This window comes from Episyrphus balteatus, chromosome 4 (genome assembly GCF_945859705.1).
Source record: "Episyrphus balteatus chromosome 4, idEpiBalt1.1, whole genome shotgun sequence".
NCBI lineage: Eukaryota > Metazoa > Arthropoda > Insecta > Diptera > Syrphidae > Episyrphus > Episyrphus balteatus.
The window spans coordinates 50697006-50720662 of record NC_079137.1 but is presented as its reverse complement, the minus strand read 5'-3'; the positions used below and the strand labels follow the sequence as shown (position 1 = coordinate 50720662).

The window sequence follows — 23657 nt, the reverse complement described above, 5'->3', positions numbered from 1 at the left end:
TGCTTTTTTTGATGAAATTTCATCGAGTTTAAAAAATTCTAGCTCTTTATGTAGATGTCTCATAGACTTGATCGATATATATATTTTGAGCTTGGACAATAAATAATATGATATAAAATTTATATTGGTTGTCACATAAAAAACATATATTTGAAGGTGATATTTTTTTTTTTTGCAAGAAAAATGATTTTTTAAGGTTTCACTTCTACCCCGTGTGAATTGCACACATGATTTTTTTTTATTGGAGACGAGATTCTTTTCGTGGTTTGTAAAGTGGTAATTTTTGCGAAGATTTGTTCTTTTCATACCGGTTTTCATCTTAATTTTTAGCGCGAAGTCATGCTGTTCAGATCATTTCACATCTATCGGCCAATGTTGTGGCTAAGCAACTTCGATTGTAAATGTTGTTTCTATACCCTTGGATATTGCGCAAATAACTGCATACTAAATTTTAACTTGTGTTAATTTTTGTCCCAATGCATCGTTGATTTCGGCCTAATTCAAAGACTTGTTTTATTTTCGCCATTTTTTCCGCGCCTAATGATTTTTTCCGACCCGTTTTCGTCCTTACAGGTTATACACAATCAGATTTATTGCCAGACACAATTTTGAGACCAACAGACCCACGCAACTCATCATTTATTAACATTTTTGCTTATGAACGTATTCAGATGAGCCAAAAAATATGCTTGTTTTTTATGAATAGATTTGGTCTAGCTACCGTGTGAGAAGACAATTTTTTTCCTCCTAAACTAAGCGCATAAAGATGTTCTCTCGTTACGAATGTAAAAAAGATGTACCATTGCAATAAATACCAAGACAGGCTAAAAATAAGATGAACTAAAATGTGGACGTATTCAAGTGACCGGCAGTGTATTTGATTAGTTATTTACTGTATTATATATATTAAGAATATACTTTATCAAACTTAAATAGAAATAGTTTTTGAAAATAATGTTTATAAATATTAAAGAATATATTTAGAGCCAATTTTTCAATCTTCTAATAAACAGTCAGTTAACTGTTCTACGAATAAAGTTATTAAGCTCATAAACAATCAGATAAAAACATTGAATTTTTCAATCAAAAATAATTTATTCTACAGAATAACAAAAAAAAATTGTCAAATTCAAAAATATTTAAAATTAAACGTCATTTTTATTAATGATTGTTTTTGTTTTCTTGTTTTCCACTGTATTTTTTTTCAAAATTCTTTCAAAACAGCTTTGACAACTGACACAATATTTTTGTTGAGATTATTCCTCAGAATAATTTTTATTCGTCTCTGAAAGAAGCAGATAGTTTTATTCTTAAGAATAAGCTATATCTGCCTGTTGAAAAATTGATTTTTTCTCTATCCTTAGGAATAAGTACAAACTGACTGTTTAACTGACTATTGAAAAATTGGCCCTTAATCTGATACCTATAGAATTTCAAACAATATTGTTGTGTTTAATAAAATCATCATATAAAATAATTGTTTGCATTAATTAATCCTGACATTATAATATTAATTTTTAAGTTTTTGTGAAATTTTTTCATAATATTAAATTAAAATCAAGGAATAATTTTTACATAAAAAGCTATTATAATATAAGCAACTTTTTCCATAAGAGCAAGTAAATAATGGTCGGAAAAAGTATTTTGACAAAATGAACATTTTTCTAACTGATGAGAATAATCTGTAACGGTTAAACATAAAATAAGGAAGTTGACGGTTATTTATTAAGTATATTATGGTGAATCTCACGATGGTCAATGTCAGTTATATAGTTGGTATTATGCTTCGAGGCTGCATTTTTTGTATAAAAAGTACTAATTTTTGAAGGAAAAAAGTATTTTGACAAACGTTCTTTTTCAACTTTGGTAAGGTAAGGTAATGCATTTTACGTGTTTCAAGCACGTATACAACTGACAGACTTGTTAAGGCCCCTATTTGTAAAAAATTGGGCAAAACGGCGGAACCTAACATTGAAATTAGTGCATCTTCTGTTGCAAATCATAACTTCTGTGTGTCTGTTAAAAAATCTGTGGAGAACTGAATTTATCGCGGGAAACTAAAAATTATCAAATATACAAACACAAAAATATAATTATACTATTCAAAATTTACCACAAATGGACAAAAAATGAAAAAAATGCACTAAAAAAAATTGAAGCATTTTGAAGAATTCACTTTATCGCGGATTGACTCCAAAAAGTCTGAATTCGGAAATGCCATTCTTTCATCAAAAACTTTGTTAGCAAAAGTACCCTTTGCATTGAGCTCAAAGAAGACAATTTTACCAAGTTTATGGAAAGATAATACAGTATTTATCTCATAAAACAAAAATTGAAAAAAACTGAATTCTCAAAAAAATACTTTTTTCCCTCAAAAATTAATACTTTTTATACAAAAAATGCAGCCTCGAAGCATAATACCAACTATATAACTGACATTGACCATCGTGAGAAAGAAAGAATTATAAAAAACGTTTTTTTGCATTTTCTAACGGTAATATTTCAAAAACGGGAGCTGATCAATTTTTTCTGACTTCGGATTCGAGTTCAGCACACAAAAAAATTTCAGAAAAGTATATTTTTGTTTCGGCAACAGAACCCTTGTTAACCAGTGTTATAGGTGGTTTTACCTACATGTTTTATACATTGTTGAAAAGGTATTATTATCTTCTTTCAGAAAGTATAAAAAATCAAAAATGGGTAAACAATTGACGAAGCTAGAATTTTTTCAATGGGTGAAGGCCCAAAAAACCGTTTTTGCCCCTAACTCCAGATTTTTAGAGTTTTAGGGACTTTTTCAATACCGTTTCGTAATCTGTTAGACCAGCTCTACAAAATGTGATAGGTCTCCGCCCGAGTATATTTTGAAACCTTCTTTTTGTAACACAGTGTAATTTTCAAAAAATAGCTTACCAACTTTAATTTAAAACTTTTTTTTCAAGAAATTATTTATAAAAAATTAGTTTTTTAAAAAACGGCTCTTACGATTTAAATTTTTTTTTTTCTAAAAGTGCATCTGTTTTTAAATAATTTAAACTGTTGCTTTTTTTTCATTTCAATAACGGATTTTATTTTTTTTTTTATATAGCTACATTTACCAAATTTTTATAAAGAGTCTTAATAATTTTAGTAATTAGAATTATTCTAAGAGCTTTATAAGTAGTTAAATTATAATCAAGATTAAAATTTGAGTTGAGCTTAACCTCAAATAAAATGGCACATCAACTTTATTATTCTATCATTTTTTTTTTTAAATAAAAAAATATTTTTTTTTGACCATTATTAACAGTACTTTCCATAGAACCGTTTTCTTGATATGTGATTTAAACGACACGATCAATTTCAATGTATTTTTTTTTTTTTTTTTTTTGAAAAATTCTCATCCAAAAGAGATAATAATTACTTCCTTTTTGACAAACTAAACCCCCACAAAAAAAAAACAAAATACAATATCCACCCGAATTGTGTAGCTATAAATTAAATGTCAAAATATGTCAGACTTTCAGTTATTCATTTTGCAATAGGACAAAAAGTCCACCCTATCACACAGAGGAAAGCTATATTAAAAATCTATTATGTAGCACTTTTCATTTTCACCCAACACCACATAAAGTTTTTTTTAACCCTTATTATAACCTAGCAGAACCCAGAGACCAAACAGACATGACATATGAATCCTAAAGTTGTCTCTTCCTTATTTCCACCTTCAATTTGAACCAAAAAACAGGATAAACGAAATAGAAAAAGAAATAACACATTACAGAAAAAAAAGTAGAAAATAGCTTATAACATCGAAAATAATACTGAAAAAAAAAACAACAACCCAAAAATAAATAATTCTTGCAATCGAATGTGCCATTGTCAAACGGATTTGATTTATGTTCGTCCATTAGATTTCCTTTGGGATATTTGTGAGTGTAAATTGTTATCCTCTGTTAAACTTTTTTTTTTGGCTAACAAACACAAAAATACCCCAAAAAAAAAAATACAAAAACAAATCTCCTAAAGCTAAAGCTTCAACGAACATTAAAAAAAAAAGAAGTCAACGTTGTAAAAGCCATTTATTTCACTCCGTTTTAACTTAATTACGTTATCGGTGGCTTTTGTGTTCGGACGAGATAAATCAGACAAAGAAAAATGTTTAAATACCGTATGAGCTGGAGAGCTCCTAGGACCTTTGAGTTATTACCACGTAGGGCATACAACAAGACCCCAATGGGGAAAAACTAACTCCATTTATTATATTAATGCAACAGCGAAGAAATATACCTCTCCTATAGCACTCCTCCTATAGCTGTTGTATATGGGTCTTGTTTTGCCTGGCAAATTTATATTAACCTTGAGAACAAAGTAATTGTTTTTACCTTCACCACTAGACTCTAGTAAAATTAAGACTTGGAGGTATAAGGTAACCCCTGGCAACACATTTAAGAGATGACCTACTCGATGGAATTAATTCAATAATACATTACATCGTCAAGACGTGCATTATAATAGAAAAGCCTGTATAATCACTAATCGCATAAATTACAAGCTACTCGTAACTATATTGCAATTAGATGATAGGTAAACCATATCATTTACAGTAATATCCTCAGAACATGTCATTAAAATTAAATTGAAATAGTTTATCATTTAAGTGGCAAGATTAGCAGGGAATTTACATATAAATTTGATTGGTTGGATTGGGTGGGTCTCAAGTAATAGCGAATGTCTCATAAAGAGTAATGAGGTTTTTTTTTTATTTTAAATAGATTAAGAGGTGTTATCAAAATAGGGTAACGTATAAAAAAGATCATCAAAACTATTTGTTGGTGATTTTAAATGAAAAAGATTCTTAAAAGGTGTAATTAATAAATATAAAAATTACTTTACCATATATTAAAATTTTTACAATTCGTATTAATCAATAAGATATTTCAATTTAAAAAAGTTACACATACGCCACAGTGACCCGCAGTTAGGACGCAAACAAAATAATTATAAAAAATTTATAGCTAGCTGACTGAACAATTACACCAGTTCACCTTTGTTTAACATTTAATAAATGTAAAAAAATTACATATGTGTGGAATGCTAAGATTTCAGAGCCATTAAGTATTTGAACCCTCACCTTAAATGATCAAAATTAAAAAATAAAGCTTGCTTAGTTGAAAAAATATGCTTTAAACAAAGTTAATACCTTTATATTTAAAGTCAAAAAAATTCTCAAAAAAAAAAAACAAAACCACAAGAAATCCATCTTATAAGAAAACACCTTAAAATAAATCGCACAAAAAAAAGTCGATCCGACAAGCTAGACTTTAGACTTTGGATCAGCTTTTTGGTATAAATAGCCCTTTGTGCGACAGTTGAAGTAAGACATTTTTCATAGGAAACTGTGTAACTTTTTTTATTGTACGCCTTTGGAAACGCGTTTTGCAACGTCTTCGATCATTTACTAAAACACCATAAAAACTAATAGTGTTGAAGACTTAGAGAAAAAAAAAAAAAAAAAAAAAAAAAAAACTTAGAGAATTTGTTCCTATACCGAGTGTAATTTTCAAAAGTTTAGAGACAAACATTTTTTATTCTTGACACAGTTCTTAAGACGAAAACTGAACAAAAAAATAAAACTTTTAATTAAATAATCATTATCATAAATCAATTAAAAATGCAAAAAGAAGTTGTCATGAATATGAAAGCCCTTAAAATGGTCATTTAAAAACCTTATGCTTCAGATATTGAGATAAATGAAGTTGATGGAAAGGCCAACTACTAACAACTTGATTTACATAAATTGTTTGTTTTTAAGCATCCCATTTTTTAAATAGTTTTATCTTTTATTTATTTAAAGAACTCATAAAGTCTCAAACAAAGTAATTTATTACTTATTCAAATTTAAACTTATTTAATTTTTGTTACAAAACCTCAGTGAGAGAAAAAGGCCATTTTTCAATTTTTAATAACTTTTTAACAACATTTTAGGATAACTTTTTGCCCGCAATTTATATCAACCTACTTCTTACACTTTGTATTTATTTAAACATTTTTTTCTCCGAACGTTTTTATATTTGTTTTTTTTTTTAGGCTATGAGAACAATAGTGGCGTAAGCCATAAAATTCAGTTTTGAGCTACGACCGATTTAGGGAACAGGGTTCTATAAAACAACACTTTTTTGAGTGCCATCTAGTTTCGAGTGTAGCTTGCTGTATAAATCTATGTTTGTATTGAAATAGATGAAATTGTAACGGAGTTACGAATACTAGAGTTATGCGCGACAGAGTTACTCGCGTCAAAGTTACGAAAAACCGAAGTTACGAAAAACCAGAGTTACGAACACCAAAGCTATGAAACGATGTTCTTGGGCTGGCATCCATTGAGATGAACTATATACTGAAGGAACGTACCAAAAAGCTAGAGCGTATAGGTTGAGTCAAGGCAAGAAAAAAATTGTATGGGACGGGGGTGTCTATTATATGGGAGGGGGGATTTTCTAAAATAATGAATTTGGAAAAAAATTATTAAAATATCAACGGTTACACCATTAATATCGTACTGCATATTGTTTTTAAATAAATCTGGTTAATGGAACAGTTTTTGAAAAATTAATTTTCAAAAAAAAATATACCTATGGCTTTTTGGAAAAATAGCAGTTTTGTTTTTTTTTTCAATTTGTCGAAAACGACAAGACGTTTTTAGATCCAGTTTTCAGTTTTAGTTTAAAAACAAATAAGAACATTAAATTATGTAATTTAAATTAGCACTTAATTACATAAAATTTTGAAAGAAATAAGTTCGAAATTTATTTTTTCACTTTTTTTCAAAATTTTGATTTTGAAAACTAATTTTTTCAAAAACTTGTCAATTAAAGAGCTATATTTAAAAACAAGTTAAATGATACAGTTTTTGGCTTTACAAAAAAGTAAAGTAGGTACGTTACTTTTGGTATAACCGTTGATTTTAAATAATTTTTTTCCAAATTAAGTAATTTTTTTTAGAAAATCCCCCCTCCCGGCTAAACGGAGGGGAATAGACACCCCCGGCCCATACAATTTTTTTTTGCCTTGACTCAACCTATACGCTCTAGCTTTTTGGTACGTTCCTCTAGTATATCGTTCATCTCAATGGTTGCCAACCCAAAAACATCGTTTCATAGCTTTGGTGTTCGTAACTCTGGTTTTTAATAACTTCGGTTTTTCGTAACTTCGGTCTTTCAAAACTTCGGTCTTTCATAACTTCGGTTTTTCGTAACTTCGGTTTTTCGTAACTTTGACGCGCGTAACTCCGTCGCGCATAACTCTGGTATTCTTCGTCGGTTTCCCGAAATAGATACATTAAGAGACCCATTTTTATGAAAAAAAATACGCCACTATTGTTCTCAAAGCCTCAATTATGCTAGGTATACCTAGATTGTTTTTAACAATCCTTTAACTATTGCAATCCAAAATTGTATTATAAAGTGAACTTTAGGACATAACTATACAGTGTATATATAGGGAAACTGAAGCGGAAATAGGCCATTATAACGACGACTTAATAGGAATTGTTAATCTGTTCCTGATAATATTCCGTCTATATTTTTAAAAGCAATCTTTAATCTTCTCTTCAAACTTTTCAATAAATTAACGAACCCGAATTGATATTCTTTTTTTATAATATTCACCGTGCCTCTAAATGGAATTGAACTTGAAAACTTCAAGCTAACTCGTTTTCTAAGCACATATCATATCAAAGTCATATCAAAAATTTAGCTTTATCGGTTCATTTTTCGGTTCAATGTACATAATAATGACTAGACTATTGTCCTTATTTTAAATTTTCGTGTCAAACTTTTTTGTTAAAACATTTTTCTTTTGTTTTTGTTGTTGTTTTGTTTTGCTAACGGTGATTAGGTACTCGATTAAAAACAGAATTCAAAAAGATTTCTTTTAAAGGGAAAAGTTTGCTGTTGTTATAATAATATAATCAGTAAATTGAAAATAATTGAAGTTAAGTTTGAATTTATTATTTTTTTTAAATTCTAATTCAACTGTGTTGTCAAAATATTGTCATTATCCCTTCGACACTGTACCTGTTTGCAACAATGTACTACAAGCCACTATTCCCTGATGGCAGACAAATTCATTTACCATGGCAAATTAAAATATTGAACTATATGATAGTTTGGCCTCTTCGAGATAATCCAACTCAATTTGTACAATTTTTCGGATACATAACTGTATCGTTGGGATTATTAATATTTCTTATGGTGAATGAGGGAGAAATTCTATTCATTATTGAAAATTTCAATGATATAAATAAAATGGTGGAAGCTTTAGTAATGTGTATTGTTTTAAATGAGTGCATTTTAAGAATTTTCAATATGGCATCCACCAAAGATACATTCAAAAAGTTTTTAAAGGATTTTTTTCTTTCTATTTACATCGATGAGTAAGTATAAATTAAAATAATATTTTTAATGGACATTTAAGTCTTTGTTTTGTAGGAAAACTAATCCCAAAACATGGAAACAAATTCAGCGTGGACTTATTCCCACCACAGTATATTCGTACACTTACATTCTGACCATGGTTTCGTTCCAAATCCTACCAATTATGAATTTTTCCAAAAACCGAAGAATTTTGCCATACCCAATTAGCCTTCATTATGAAGTGGAAAAACCTACATTGTATGGGCTGACATTGATGTATCTTTACTATACAGGATCCACTGTGACATTTTTCTTAATTGGAGAAGCATATTTATTGGCAACTTTTATATTGCATTTAAATGCAAGATATTTGATCCTTCTGGAAGAAATTCAACTATGCAGTGGGGAATTGCTGAAAAGAGTTCCAAAATCTCGGTTGGCTTCTGAATTTCGAAAGAAAATAATTTACTTGAACGAAAGGAATTGCAATTTGGATAGATTTGCAGGACATTTGGATAAAATTCATAATTTTCGGATATTTGTGATGATTTTTTTTAGCGCGGCTCTGCTTTGTGTTTTGTCAGTGCAAGTTGCTTCGGTATCTATTTTTATTTTAACCAGATTTGTTATTTAAAATAACTAGACATTTATTGTTTCTTTGTCAGCTTGGAATGTCACCTTCAAAAAATATTGCCTATCTTTTTTGGATGATTGCTAAAATATCGGAGTTAACTTTATTTGGAACATTAGGTTCAACACTCATTCAAACCGTATGATTGAACAATATTTTGAGTTTTCGTAATAAAATGTATCCAAATTTTCCACGATATTAGACTGGAAGAATGAGTTCAGCATATTACTTGTCAAATTGGGAAGAAATCATTAATCAATCTACAAATTCTAAAGAAAATATCCTCCTTATGAAGGATTTACAAGTTTGTATGTCTTTGCATCAAAATTCTAAGCGTTTAACTGGATATAAATTCTTTGATGTTTCATTGGATACTGTGGTTATGGTAATTTTAACATGAAAAATTGTTATTTTAACAATGACAATTTTTTTTTTTTAAATTTTGTAGGTTCTAAGAGGAGCTTTTTCATACTACACTTGTCTGCACACAATTAAACAGACTAAAGAACACTAAGAGCATAAGTTGTTTTTTTGACCAAAAACAATTTTGTTCCTGGTTGTTTTGAATGAGTTTATGTTTTTTGACTTTTGATGTAACTTTACTGATACAAGAGACGAGACATGTTTTTATCAAAGGTATCTGGAGGTGAAATTGCTGAATCAAATGGATTCATTTGTATGAAAAGGAATTTTTAGGAAAAAAAATTTGAAAATCGTATGTTTTAATAATTTTTTTTATATATAAAAATTTTGTAATATAAAAAATAATAAATAAAAAAATAAAAATGGTATGCCAATTGAAGAAATAACTAACTTTAAAAAAAAAATGATTTTTCAAAAAAAAAAGAAGAAAATTGATATTTTTTAAAAATCCAAAAATGTATTATTCGAATATTTCCTAAAATTTTAATATTACCGTAACTTAAACGCTTTTTTATAAGAATTTTCGTTGAAATTGGGTTGGTGTTGTACGAAATATTCAGAAACCAAAAAACGGTTCTATGGCAGGTTCCATTGGTAACGGTTCAAAAAATATTTTTTTATTTCAAAAGTTGGGTCTTATTTGTAAAACTACACCCAAAAATTTTAATTCAAATTATTATATCCGTTTTTGAAAAAAAAAACTATAGTTTTTTTGAATAAGAGAGTTGGCAGCTTCTCCATATGTTTGTACCAAATTTAATCACTTTTCGTCAATAAAGACTCCAAAAAGCGTGAAAGGCAGCTCTACGTGACGGTGCAACATGATACGATGAAATTCCGAAATCTATTAAGTCACCAATTTTTAGGAAAGTTTTTGAAAAAAGTCCTTTTTTTAAACGAAATTTTTGAACTTCGTAAAAATCTTCATTATAAAAGTGGCAACTCTATTTTCTTTTTTGTTCATTTTTAGTATCAACTTAGCTCTCATTTAACATCAGTTTTAACGTACAACCTTAGAAGCGATCTGATTAGAGCTAGGAGATATTTCTCGAGATGCATTTGCCGCAATTCGAGAAAAAAAAAAACACTATGGTTTTGAAATTTTACCAAGTATTACTGAAATGTTTGCTCTTTAACATAGAAAATTTAAATCCTTTGATTTTATTCAGAAATCCCACTTTAAAATAATTGGTTATTTTAAAATTTCGAGCTTGTACTTTTTAATACTAATCTGGATTCATATACAAATTAATTACCTACAACCAGACAAAAATATTCTAAAACCTACCAACAACAATTATACAGTGACCTTTTTAAAGTTCAATCATAGAACCTATAATAAAGAACTATCTCTAACAAAACTAAAAACTGATAAATGCAAAAACCATGAAACGAGTTCTCTCACTATCATTGTACGCAAAAAGTTTTCTAATTGAATTTTCATATATGACACATAAGCTACCCCTAAGGCAAAAATTCGCGGAGTATTTTATATATGCGAATAGCTAGTTTCTATATCCCAACTAAAGCCTTCTCTACTCTTCATTGATATCACATAGTAGTGTTCTGTCAGTGCCAGATGATGTTCATATCCTGCCTAAGGCATTGCCAATTTGTATCTTGGCAAAACTAATTTTAAAATTTATTCATTGCGCGCGAAAGTCATCAACTGCTACTCGAAAACGGCTTTTGTCACTCTACATTAAAAAAAAATAAAAACCAAAAACTATGGAAAATCCATGAGATTTTTAGATTTTCCACCATTTTTATACTTGGTGTGTGTCTATGAATATGGTTATATAGGACTATGTAGTTGACACATTCATGAAAAGACCTCGCGGACATAACCTTCAAGCTTGCATTTGTTTGAAGTTAGAATTTCAACTTTATTTTTTTGTGAAAATTTTGGAAATGTAATTGTGAATTTGACCACCAGTTGGTCTAACAAGGTTTTGGCCACGACATTTTGCTGATTGAAAGCAAAGATATCCACGCAAAACATAGATAGACAATGAGTTCGAGTATAGGTATGGATTTATATTTTACACTAGCTAAAATGAGAAAATCCTTACAACTGCATTTCGACAGGATACTTACTAGTGTCATAGTCAACCAGCGAACCACAGACCGGGCACCGGAATCAAAAGTCGAACTTTAGTAGGGACTTTGGGACTTTTAAATTTTTGGATTTTGGATTTTATGAATTTTTGCTGGAATCATTCCACTCAGGAATTCGTTTTCCCTCTGTTTCCCTATTGACTGTCTACCAGTGAAAAGTCATCGTCACTACACGGAGAAAAAAGGGCACCTTCAAATGATGCCCACCTCAAATCCCATCCTCTTAAAACAATACGATTTCCGCTTAAAATAAGTGGAATCCGCTTTAAATAAAAGGAATCTGCTTAAAATAAGTGAAATCCGCTTAAAATAACCAGAATCCGGTTAAAATGAGCAGAATCCGCCTAAAATAAGCGGAATCCGCTAAAAATAACTGGAGTCCGCTTAAAATAAGTGGAGTCGGCTTAAAATAATTGGAATCCACTTAAAATAAGTGGAGTCTTAAAATAATCTGTTTAATTTAATATTGGTCTTTTTGCCAATGTGACTCAACCAACCGTGTCGCTCATTTTGAAACAACAATAACATCAGTTGTTTATTTTTCTCCTTTTATAATTCACATTAAGGTTTTTCAGAAAAATAGTTTAGTAGAAGAAACAATTATTCTGTTTCATTATTTCATTAGGTGATTATCTACCACTGTATACAATTTAAATTGTTATTTTTTAATTTTCACTGGTTTTTATGTATATTAGTAGATATGTACATATGTTCCCTCATAACTTCTAGATTAATTATCATAACTTGACAAATGAGATATCGTTTCAAACGTCTAATTTATCCGTCAATTATAGGGTATGCAAGGTTTTCTTAAATGGCACCCTCTAGGTGAAAAATCATAAACCGCCAGGTAGTTGTTCTTAGATCTACTTTTTTAGATTAAATAATATTAAACCTATAATCTAATAAAGTATTAGCATGCTCATTGTACATCAAGAAGCAAAATTGTTTAGTTCATGACTTTTTTCTATTTACTCTTAGTTAGAAAAAGTATTAGAAAAAGTTTTGTAATCTATAACTAATGTGCAATTAAGACGCCTTCAATGATATCATTTTTGTTAAATAGTGATAAGAAGTTCAGAAGTTATAAGGGAACATACATCCTCCTGAACAAGAAAAAGTGCCAAAGTTTCAAAAAACTTGACTGTATACCTTCTATTTTTTTTTTTGCAATAAAGTCAAACATAAATTAAAAGTCAACATTAATTTATAAATATCAAACTTAAATTAACTCATCTCATGATGAAAAGACAAAACAATAATAAATTATTCTATTTTAACTTCTCAAATATAATAGCTATTATTTGGCGCTTTTGTTAATATATTCTCCTTAGCACTATTTACATTCACTTATTTTTTGTTGGTTGAATATTTTTTTTTTTTTTGCAAGTCAAATTAAACAACAAAATCATCTGAAACAAAAAAATAGCTGCAAGCAAAACTGTTGACTCTTCATTCTGTGTTACAACATCGAAAAAAAATCCGTACAATGCAATTTTTCATTTGCCAAGACCAAACATCAATGTTTTCTATTTTTTTTTTTATTTTTTTTAAGTAAAAAATCATTTGTAGATATTAATTGCTTTTGGCGAGAGAAAAAAAAGTCAACAACAAATTAAAACTTGGAAAGATAGATGAGAAAAGATATTTTTTTTTTAAATTTTTTTAAATCCTTCGGCATTATTGGGAAATACAATTTTGAGGAGGGGAGATGTTTTGTGTGCTGGTTTGTATAAAAACACGCTCTTTGATTTAGTTTTTTGTTGTTTTTGTCAGCATTCTTATATTGATATTGATCTGTTGTGTAATTTGAAGAGATTTCTGGGAATAATAATCTGCTTAGGGATTGATTTTTTTCAAAAGCATTCTTGTATTTTATAAACAAAAGATCACAACATATGAAGGTTTTTGTATGTGAGTCCCCCATTTTAGCAATTTATTAAAAAAAAATTTGTTTATTGGTATGAAGGAAGGAATCATGTGGATATTTTGACAATGATAAAGAATAAACATTAAAAATAGTAAAACCCTTCTGAGATTCTTCTTTACAAAGAAAGTGGAAATTAAGAAAAAAACACTTTTGAAAAATTGATTTGAACTACTTTTAAGCTGTGTTTCCTGAATTTTCTCTTGTTACATAAAGCTATAAAATAGTCACTAATCATTTAAAATTCAAGATTTGGTAAAAAAAAAATTAAGAAAAAAGTAAAGATAAAAAACACAAACAAAAAAAAGCATTTTTAACAAAAAAAGTATTAATAACTTTTGTATTTAATTTATAGCGATAGAAAAAAAAAGTTGTATGGCAGAGTTGTAGAGAATTTTATGGTTAATTATCTTATTTCGGAAGGTTTTTTCATAATTTTGATAAAAAGTGCTCAAAACTTTAAAATTGTCACTTTTTTCTGTTTTTTTTACTTTGTTGGCTTGTAACTTTTTTAATATTCAAAATATCGAAAAAGTGTTTTTAACATAAAAGACGCGAAATTTAATTGTCTACGTTTTTTGTATACACCACTTTTATCTAGGATAAATAAAAATCGAGATATTCAACAAAAACTAAAATCCAAGATGGCGGCCGAAAGGTGAATTTCGTGAGTGCGAAAAATCAGGGTAATGATATTCAGCCAATGTTCTATCGAATGAGCAAAAAAAAATTTGGGGGTGGCATAAACTGCTGGGTCAAATTATAAATGCACTGGACTAAATGGATTGATTTTGAAGAAAGCTAAATTTTCTCTCGTAGAAATGAGTTTGAGTGTGTGAAATTTGGTAATGAGACGAGTGTAAAATTCGGGTTTTAATAAATGATCAAAGTATATTGAAAAATGTAAAATTTCATCAGCTTTAGCTATTCAAGACTTTCTTTTAGCGATTTTCAGAGAATTTCAAGAGATTTTTTTAATTACATTTCTTTTTACGCATCAAACATAAAAATCAAACAAGAAGTATCCAATAAACTGTAAGCAATTATGTGCCGGTGGATTGCGAATATTTCAACTTTAACATAACCAAAGAAAATTTGAATTTTGACTGTGTGTTATTTTTACTAAATATTGTGATGCTCGTAGACGTGTCGTAATGCAATAATTTATAACCAAAATATTGACAGACATTTTGAATATTATTTTGAGTATTATGTCAGAAAAAAGATGTTAAAATAAAATGAAAATTAGATGTTCAAATATAATTATTAATCTTCGAAAAAGAATTTGAGTAACCCAAAATTATAAAATAAATTACAAATCTTAAAAAAAAAATATGTAAAACTATATTTATTTCTTTGCGCAATAAATATAGAGCGGGCGGCCACTGCAGAAACGCTCAACTCATCGAGCTAAAGAAAATTTTAAATGGGAAGTGAAAGAGGGCTATTAGTAGTTACGAAAACCACAGGTCTTCCCGTTCGCATCCTGGCACGATTGGCGTGGTAAAGTGCATTGTGCATCTCATAGAGCTAAAAGACGATATTGGTGTCAAATTAAAGGTGAGATTGTCAGGTATCAAAATTCAGAGGTCTTCTGGGCGAAAGTCTGACAGTTTTGTCCTGCAGCCCGTTTTAAGGTTAGAAGCGATGAAAGTGAGTTTTTTAATAAAGTCTGGTTTTTTGGTATGTTGGTGGATGACTTAAGGAACTTTTTCACTATAAAATAAAAATAAGAGTCATCAGCATTTAAATACAAAACGGTTTTTTGGAAAAAGCTTCATAGATTCTTAAAAATGACCCAAAGTATATGCAAAACTACGAATAATTCGCGAAAAAGTCTCAAATAATACGCTGCGCCCCTTACAACTAACCGAAAAAAAAGGAGAATTTAATTTCAAATTAAAGCTAATAATGTCTTTTTTTGAAAACCAGAGGTCTTCCAAGCGACATCTTGACATTTCACTCCCCAGCCTGCTTGAACGTTTTAAGTGAAAAACGCTCCTAACCTTAAAACAAGCTGCGTGACTTAACTTCCAATTTTTGGCTTGGAAGACCTCTGGTTTTCAAAAAAATACATTATTAGCTTTAATTTGAAATTAAATTCTCCTTTTTTTTCGGTTAGTTGTAAGGGGCGCAGCGTATTATTTGAGACTTTTTCATGAATTATTCGTAGTTTTGCATATAATTTGGGTTATTGTTAATAAACTATCAAGCTTTTTCCAAAACATCGTTTTATATTTAAATGCTAATAACTCTTATTTTTATTTTATAGTGAAAAAACTCCTTAACTCATCCACCAAAATACCAAAAAACAAGACTTTATGAAAAAACTCACTCTTATCGCTTCTAACCTTAAAACGGGCTGCATGACAAAACTGCCAGACTTTCGCCCGGAAGACCTCTGAATTTTGATAGCTGACAATAGCACCTTTAATTTGACATCAATATTGTCTTTTAACTCTATGAGATGCACGATGCACTTTACCATGCCAATCGTGCCAGGATGCGAACGGGAAGACCTGTGGTTTTCGTAACTACTAATAGCCCTCTTTCACTTCCCATTTAAAATTTTCTTTAGCTCGATGAGTTGAGCGTTTCTGAAGTGGCCGCCCGGTCTAATAGGTATAAAGAAAGAAATAATTTTTTTAATCCAAAGCTTTTTCCAAAAAAGAGCAAAAAAGTTACTTTTCTTATTTTGTTTATTTTTTGTCAACTTTTTTATATACTAGGTACATAATATTAATCAATCAAAATTTTAATTTTTTTCAAAAGAAAAATTTATAGTTTAATTTGTTCGTTTATTATGAATTAATCAGTCAGTTGTGTCATCTTTATTGTCTCTTTTTCATTTATCGACTTTTAAAGCGTGAGAAGATAAAAATTCGTGTTTTTTTCTCTTTTTTTTATGGAAATTGATCAAGTTCAAAAAATTCTAGCTCTTTTTGTAGATAGACCATAGACCTGATCGATATATATATTTTGAACTAAGACAAAAAGCTTTCAGATGATATAAAATGTAGATAGGTTGTCATATAAAAAACATGTACATATTTGAAGGTGATAGAATAAAAATAGGTAGATTTTTTCAATTTTTTTTCAAGAAAAATGATTATTTAAGGTTTCACTTCTACCACGTGTAAATTGCACACATGATTTTTTTTTTTTTAATTCAAAGTGCATAAAAGGAACTATAGTGTTTTCTCTAGAAAAAAATTTTAGTTGTATCTTGTATGGGCTAAAGTTTCAAAAATATTTTGTTGAGGTTGCAGAGTGCAGCTATCGGAAAATGCCAAAGTGTTTTTTTTTTTTTCAGAAAAACGATCAATTTTGTATGTTTCCATAAAAAAAATCAACCTGTAATATTTTCAAGAAAAATTTCGCAAAACCTATATCATGCTTCGTTTTAAAATCCTAGGCAGATTTGAGTCTTCAAAGCAATCCGAATGTCAATAGCTTTTTCGCTGGATGTAATTCAGCGTTTGTGGTTGTTAAAGCAATTAAGTTTCCTGAATACGTTTGGATCTAGTTTGATGGTCCGGAATTTTGTTTAAAATTTGTTAATATTAAAGTGCTTTAAAGAGTTTTTAAAGAAGATATTTTAACCCATTTGAACTCTTTCAGTATACCGACGGTTGTAGCATAAACAAAGTGGTTTTGATCGCCACTATTAAGACTTCAGTTTTATATATCTATATAAATCTATATTTTAGATATAAGAAAATATCCACATCTTTTAAAACTGCAAGAGCATAGCTTTATTAAAACACTTTACTTAATAATATTACATTTAAAATCTGAAATATGTATATAAATATATAGATTCATTAATGTATGCTATACGGACACAACTTCCATTACTATACCAGGTATCTACCTAACATAAAGACCTAAAAATTTCTTCCACCAAACCCACAAATATCTTCTCAAAATAAGATTTCTTTCTCCTCTCTTCTCCCTCATGAATGACTTATTAGTGTCATAAGTCCGGAAATCTCAAAATCCCCCAACTCAAAGCCTCATCTTATAATCTCCCAAAATTTGCCCCCAATTCGTTAATAAATATCAAATCCATTAAAACTGACCAAAACCGTTTATGACAATCCTCATGGCATTTGCAGATTATCGAAACCATTTGATAACATCAGAGAAAGCAAACCAATGCTCTCGTATATACTCGAAGTCTTATCTCGTTTTAAATTGTCTAAATTCTCATAGATTTCCCAAAACGTTATACTCTCAGAATATTAAAATCTAAGTTATTTTCCGAGGGGTTTTCTACTAGATTTCATATATTTTCTTTTTTTTTTTTTTTCTATTCAAAAGAAAAACATACAAAAAAATAAATAAATAAGAAAAAAAATGTAGATAAGATAAACGTATTCGGCCGGAACGTCTGTCAGAGTCCAATGGAATCAACCCGGAAATTGTAAATGCTATCAGAACGTGTAACATCTTCCTTTTCCGAATTGAAATGGATTTATTCTCTAGAGGCGATATTAAGCAACGATTTCAGCAATAACCGTCGTAGTAGCATCGCTATTCCTATACCACACCGCAGGACTATACCCGCCCGCTGGGCTGCTACCCATCCATCCGTCCGTTGGTCTTCTATTTTTTTGTGATTCTCTGTTCTTCGTCCTTTTAGCTTTTTTTTGTTTGATTGGAATTTCAAATTCTCATGGGAAAACATTTAAAATGCAACAAAGTGTCCATGAAAGACCACAGTAGGTATCTATCTATCTTTGGTTTGTCACCTTCAGAATCAGAGGTTCAGATTCAGATTGAAAGAACGTATGGATGACTAGAATTCCACTGCGATTTAATCTATTATCATGAATATTTATGAATTTTTCAAACATTATTTCGATATTCGATTTTCTGTGTGCTGAAATTGTAAAGGTTGTGGTTTTGGACAAAGTGAATAAGAGGGGAACAAGCAAAAATGTTCAACTTTTTTGATGGTGGAATATTCAAAACAGAAATTTTTAGAACATAAAGTGAAAATTGAATAGATAGTATTGTCGGTCGACCACAAACAAATATTTAAAAAAACATTATAATGAAAAACTAACAAAACAGTTCTGAACGGGATTTTTGATAAAAAATTAAGTTAGGAGGAAATTTTTCCTAGAATGAGGATGATTTAAGAAGTTAAAAAAAGGAAAAGCTTATTATTTTTAAAAAGAAATAAGAAGAACGTATGAAACAAAGGTTGCTTAAGAAATATATGAGGCGTTCAGAATAATAATGGGTCAAGTTCATTTGAAATTTGTGCATTTTTAAGTGAAAACTTCTTTAGTATCGTAGTGATTTGAAACAATATGAAACAAAAAAGCGGAACGAAAAATCAATTGATCATAACTTTTTTGTTTTAATAGATAGATGCATGAAATTTATAAAGTAGAAAGGTAATTAAATAAATAATGATTGTGCAAAATTTCAATTAATTTTATATTCAAAATTCTGAGGTAACGTTGAAAAGATGTTCTTTTTCTAAACACGTTATATCTTTTGATCTAGAGCACATAACAAATTTTTTTATACGCATGCTGATAATATTACCTTTCATTTAATATATCACACATAACCAACGGCGTATACAAGGGGGGGGGTCACGGGGTCATGACCCCCCCCCCCCCCCCAAGAACTCAAAACTTAAACAAGAAATTGTTATGTTATACTCAATTCCTTTAAGAAAGACCGTTTTCAAAATATTGAAGTTTTAGAACATGAACGAAAATGAAAAGTGAAAACAATTTTTGGTATTCAAACAACCTATTTTACCATTTTTTGGGGATGCGATGATATTTTTAGCGAATGCTATGCTGGATTAGGATTATTTTCATTAGTTCGATAATATTACAAATTGATAGACACTAAGTTGAGTTCTGCTGTAGAGTTTTGTGTAGATTTAAAATCCGAACAAGAATACATATTTAGAGCTTTAAAAAAAATTTGAATTGGGTATGTAAAAAAATAAATTGCACGACTGGGGTCGCACGTACTTGCTCTTAGAGTTAAAGTTGCTTAAATTTTTAAGACTTTTTATATGTATAGAAATTTGGAAAAAAAAATTCGTTTAAAAAAAAAAATAAAATAAAATCTGAAATTAAATTGCCCTCCAAAACAAGTATGCAGTTTTGATTGATATATTAACATGCATTTTTAGACAAAAAATTTTCAAAATCGTTAGAGCCGTTTTTTAAAAAACTAATTTCTTATAAATAATTTTTTGGAAAAAAAGTTTTTAAATAAAATTGGTATGCCATTTTGTAGAAATCACTAATCAACATCTAAAAACAAAATTTCAAAAAAATTCAATGTCCCGTTTTCGAAAATTTGATTTTTCAAAAAAAAATTTTCAAATTTTTTTTAAAAATCCAAAAATTATTTTTTTCAAAATTTTATTTTTGGCTTATATTTAAATTATATAAATGCTTCTTCACAAAAAGTTTCGTTGAAATCGAATAAGAAGTTTCCGAAATAATCGGATTTGAAAAAAACGGTTCTATGGCAGGTACCGTTAATAATGATTTTCAAAAAAATTTTTTTTCATTGGAAGATAGACCTTAGCTTCAAACTAACATTTGAATTTTTTAAACAAAATCGTTGGAGCCGTTTTTGAGATATTTCAGTTTTACTAAAATCGGTATATGACAAGTACCGTTATTTTTTGTCCAAAAAAATTAATTCCAAAAACCCCTCTGGAGACTCGCCAAATAACACTACATACCAAGTTTGACATTAATCGGTCCATCCGTTTAGGCTGTAGCTCCTTATACAGACAGACAGACAGACAGACTGACAGACTGACAGACTGACAGACAGACAGACAGACAGACGGACTTCCGGGACCCACTTTTTTGGCATTGTCTACCATCGTAATGTCATGGAAAAATGTTATCTCAACTTTTTTTTTTTGTACGAATGCATAACTTAATATATAGTACCTATATCGCAAGTAAAAATCACCATTAAAGCAACTTTCCCTATAAAAATAAACGGATTAATCCTCAAGAAGTCATCGATTTTCATACATTACTCAATCTTCAATCGCGTTTTAAGGCAAACTATAATTTTAGTCCAGTGAATAGAGACATTTTACTATGAAGCAAATGGAAAAAATAGGGACAGGCTGAAATCTTGCAGAACTGAAGTTTTTTGAGGTTTGTTCAATTTTTGGCAAAAACCTCAGTTTTTACTATAACTACGTAATTGAATCATCTGAGAATATTCGGAAAGCATTTAAATTTCATAAATAAGTACATTTTTACAAAAAAATTTTTGGCCGCCATTTTGAAAAATGCCTTTTTGTGATTTTCTCGGCTTCAGTTTGTTGTAGAAAAGATTTATTTGTCTTGTTTTGTAGAAAAACTCATTCTCTATTTTTTTTTTAATTAAAAAACTTTTTTTTTTTTGTAATGTTTCCGTATAAAAAGTTTTCAACGAAAAAATTTAGGTACAATTTTCGGAGATAGTCGTCAATATTACATTTTTTTCTCGATTAAGGTTCATCTAACCGAAAAAATCTTATCATAATTTTTGTACAAATCTAAATTTACATTTATATTATGTTTTTTTTTTTGCACGCCCAAAACTGTTTAAGTTATAACGAGAAAAAATTCACGACCACCCCGAAAATTTTACATTTTTGTGTCACTTCTAATACGAAAACAATACAACAAAAAATTATTTAAAACAAAAATTAGACAATTAATTTTTAATTTTGTCTGTACTGAGGTAATTTATTCAAAAAGTATCTTTAAGGTGTAATAGCACCGTATAGACACGAAACCGAGTGTCATTTTCATCAGTATATAAAACAAAGAAGAAACTTTATTTTCTTTTAAGTTTTTTTTTAGCTCGATTTGGTGTATCAAACTCCAAACTAAATTTTTTCATTCAATTTTAAAACAAAATTAAAAAACAAAATTATTTTCAAATGCGATTCGTTTGCCTGAGGTTAAGAAGACTTTTAATTCAAAAGTTACCACTGTTTATTACATAAAAAAAGATTTTATTTTTTATTGTAACTTTTAAAATTACTTTAGGCTAGCGGAAAAAATATATACATAGTTGCTTTTAGGCAAATTATTCAATGGAAGCAAACGAATCACATTCAGTTTTTGTTCGATTCAACTATCACATTTTCCACCTATCAAAATTGTTGTGCGAAAAATTTTGGCATGAAAGCCCCCCCCCCCCCCCCCCCAAGAAGTAAACCTGTATACGCCCCTGCACATAACGGTACGTGCTCTACAAGTTACCTATATAATCTTTAATTGAAAAACTTGAAAAATACCTCAAAACACCTGTGAAGATTTGTTGACGATGACCAGCCAGCAGTAGAGGAAGTATCGTAATCTCCATTTGAAATTTCGACATGGTTTACTTTAAAAAATTCTTACTTTCTGTAGGCATGGTAGAAATATGATTGAAGTGTCCTATTAAAAGTGAAATAATAATCATATACAATTTATTATAAATTGTCTTTTAAAAAATGGATTGAATGGCGTTAGAAGAGAAAAGAAATTGATTGTTTTGCTTTTTTTATGATAACTAATTCGGTTAAAAAATTTTAGCTATTTTTGTAGATGTTGTATAGACATGGTCGATATAAATATTTTGTGCTAAAACAATAAGCTTTCAGATGGTATAAAATTTATTGTAGGTTGTCATATAAAAAAAAGTGATGGAATAAAAAAAAGTTATATTTTTTCGATTTTTTTTAAATGATTTTTAAGGTTTCACTGCAACCACGTGTGAATGATTTTTTTTTTTATAACTTTAGGAAGCTCTTTCTCAGGAACGATTATGGACACTTATTTTGCACGCCATTTCGAAGCCTCTATTTTTAATATTCTTCATACCAAAACCCATTATGTACCAAATTTCAAAAATTGACGGTGCAAATGATTTATGACACCAAAAACATCAAATGCACCACCTTGCGGTTACGACGGTGAATGCACAGAGAAAAAAAGGCAGGGATAACTATCTGGTATCTAGAAGTTGTAAGACGGCCAAACATATAACATAATTAAAAAGAAAACACGATGTTATCGCTTCAGACGATGGACAAGAACTGCTCTTTATTATATAAATATTTTACAATTTTGAAGCTTAACAACTAGAGTGCATGATCGGGTCATACGGTAATTTGGATAAATCATATTTACATAAAATAGGTCATACGATAATGTATGGTAAATAGACAAAGCATAATTAGAATAAATAGAATCGTACGATAGATGAATACGTGATTACATATTATACGTTAAAAACATAAAGAACATGATAATAAGCGAGAGTAACACTGTGGTTACATTAATTAAAGCCTACAGGTCGGCCAATCCTGACATAAAATCGACTCGATTTTCTAGTACATATTTTCATTTAGTATTTTCTAATAATTCGATTTTTACATTTTTAAAATAGCAACAAATTGAACAAACGATAATGATAACTGAACAAAATATAATTATTAAAACAAAATTACAAAATTAAAACTTGTATTAAAGTTATAAAAATTGATTTAAAGAACATTCGAACTAGGAGTTTTTTTTTTAATCATAATTAATTCATTTTATAATATTATAAACTCCATGTTTTTTTTCAAAAGTTATATTACTATTAATTATTGTCAAATTAAATTCATTTACATATATCACAACAAAAATGTGTATTCAAAATATCTGTAGCGAAAGTTTCGTCACTTAAGATTTTAAAATTTTCATCACAATTGGTTTTAGTAAAATCAAATACGCTAAAATTTTCATAATTTTTCACACAATTTGTAGCATAATTTTTTTTCAGATAAAATCAGAATTTTTAAATTCATACTTTTCATACTAAGCTTATCATAATCATAACATTTTTACATAAAACATAATTTGCATAAAACATAATTTGCATAAAACTTATTACTAATTATTAAATTGGTATCATAATTCTTATCATAAACATAATCAGAAAATTTATCATAATTTATTTATTCAATTTTTTCATTTTTAACTAGGTACATGCAACATAAAACTTAACTCACATAAATAACGATCACTCACATAACACATTTAACTTGTCCAATGACGTAGCTGATTTCGTAAAAGCAGAAGCTGTATGTTCTGGTTGCTCGTCCCACCTGAGCATTGGCTCTGTCTCCTCA

The 23657-nt window shown here is 29.0% G+C and overlaps 1 protein-coding gene across 1 annotated transcript; it reads left to right on the top strand.

The window, feature by feature from the left end:
* Nucleotides 1-8066: 8066 nt before the first annotated feature.
* On the top strand, nucleotides 8067-9538 carry LOC129919249 (odorant receptor 74a-like). The gene is made up of 5 exons (XM_056000103.1): nucleotides 8067-8413; nucleotides 8469-8991; nucleotides 9059-9163; nucleotides 9227-9409; nucleotides 9473-9538. The coding sequence occupies exons 1-5, from the start codon at nucleotides 8067-8069 to the stop codon at nucleotides 9536-9538; spliced, it is 1224 nt and encodes a 407-aa protein (XP_055856078.1).
* The last annotated feature ends 14119 nt before the right edge of the window (nucleotides 9539-23657 follow it).

Coding starts and splice junctions, on each gene's coding strand:
- LOC129919249 (XM_056000103.1), top strand. CDS start 8,067: ATGTACTACAAGCCACTATTCCCTGATGGCAGACAAATTCATTTACCA. Junction 9,164..9,226: donor GTTCAACACTCATTCAAACC/GTATGATTGAAC, acceptor CCACGATATTAG/ACTGGAAGAATGAGTTCAGC. Junction 9,410..9,472: donor CATTGGATACTGTGGTTATG/GTAATTTTAACA, acceptor TAAATTTTGTAG/GTTCTAAGAGGAGCTTTTTC.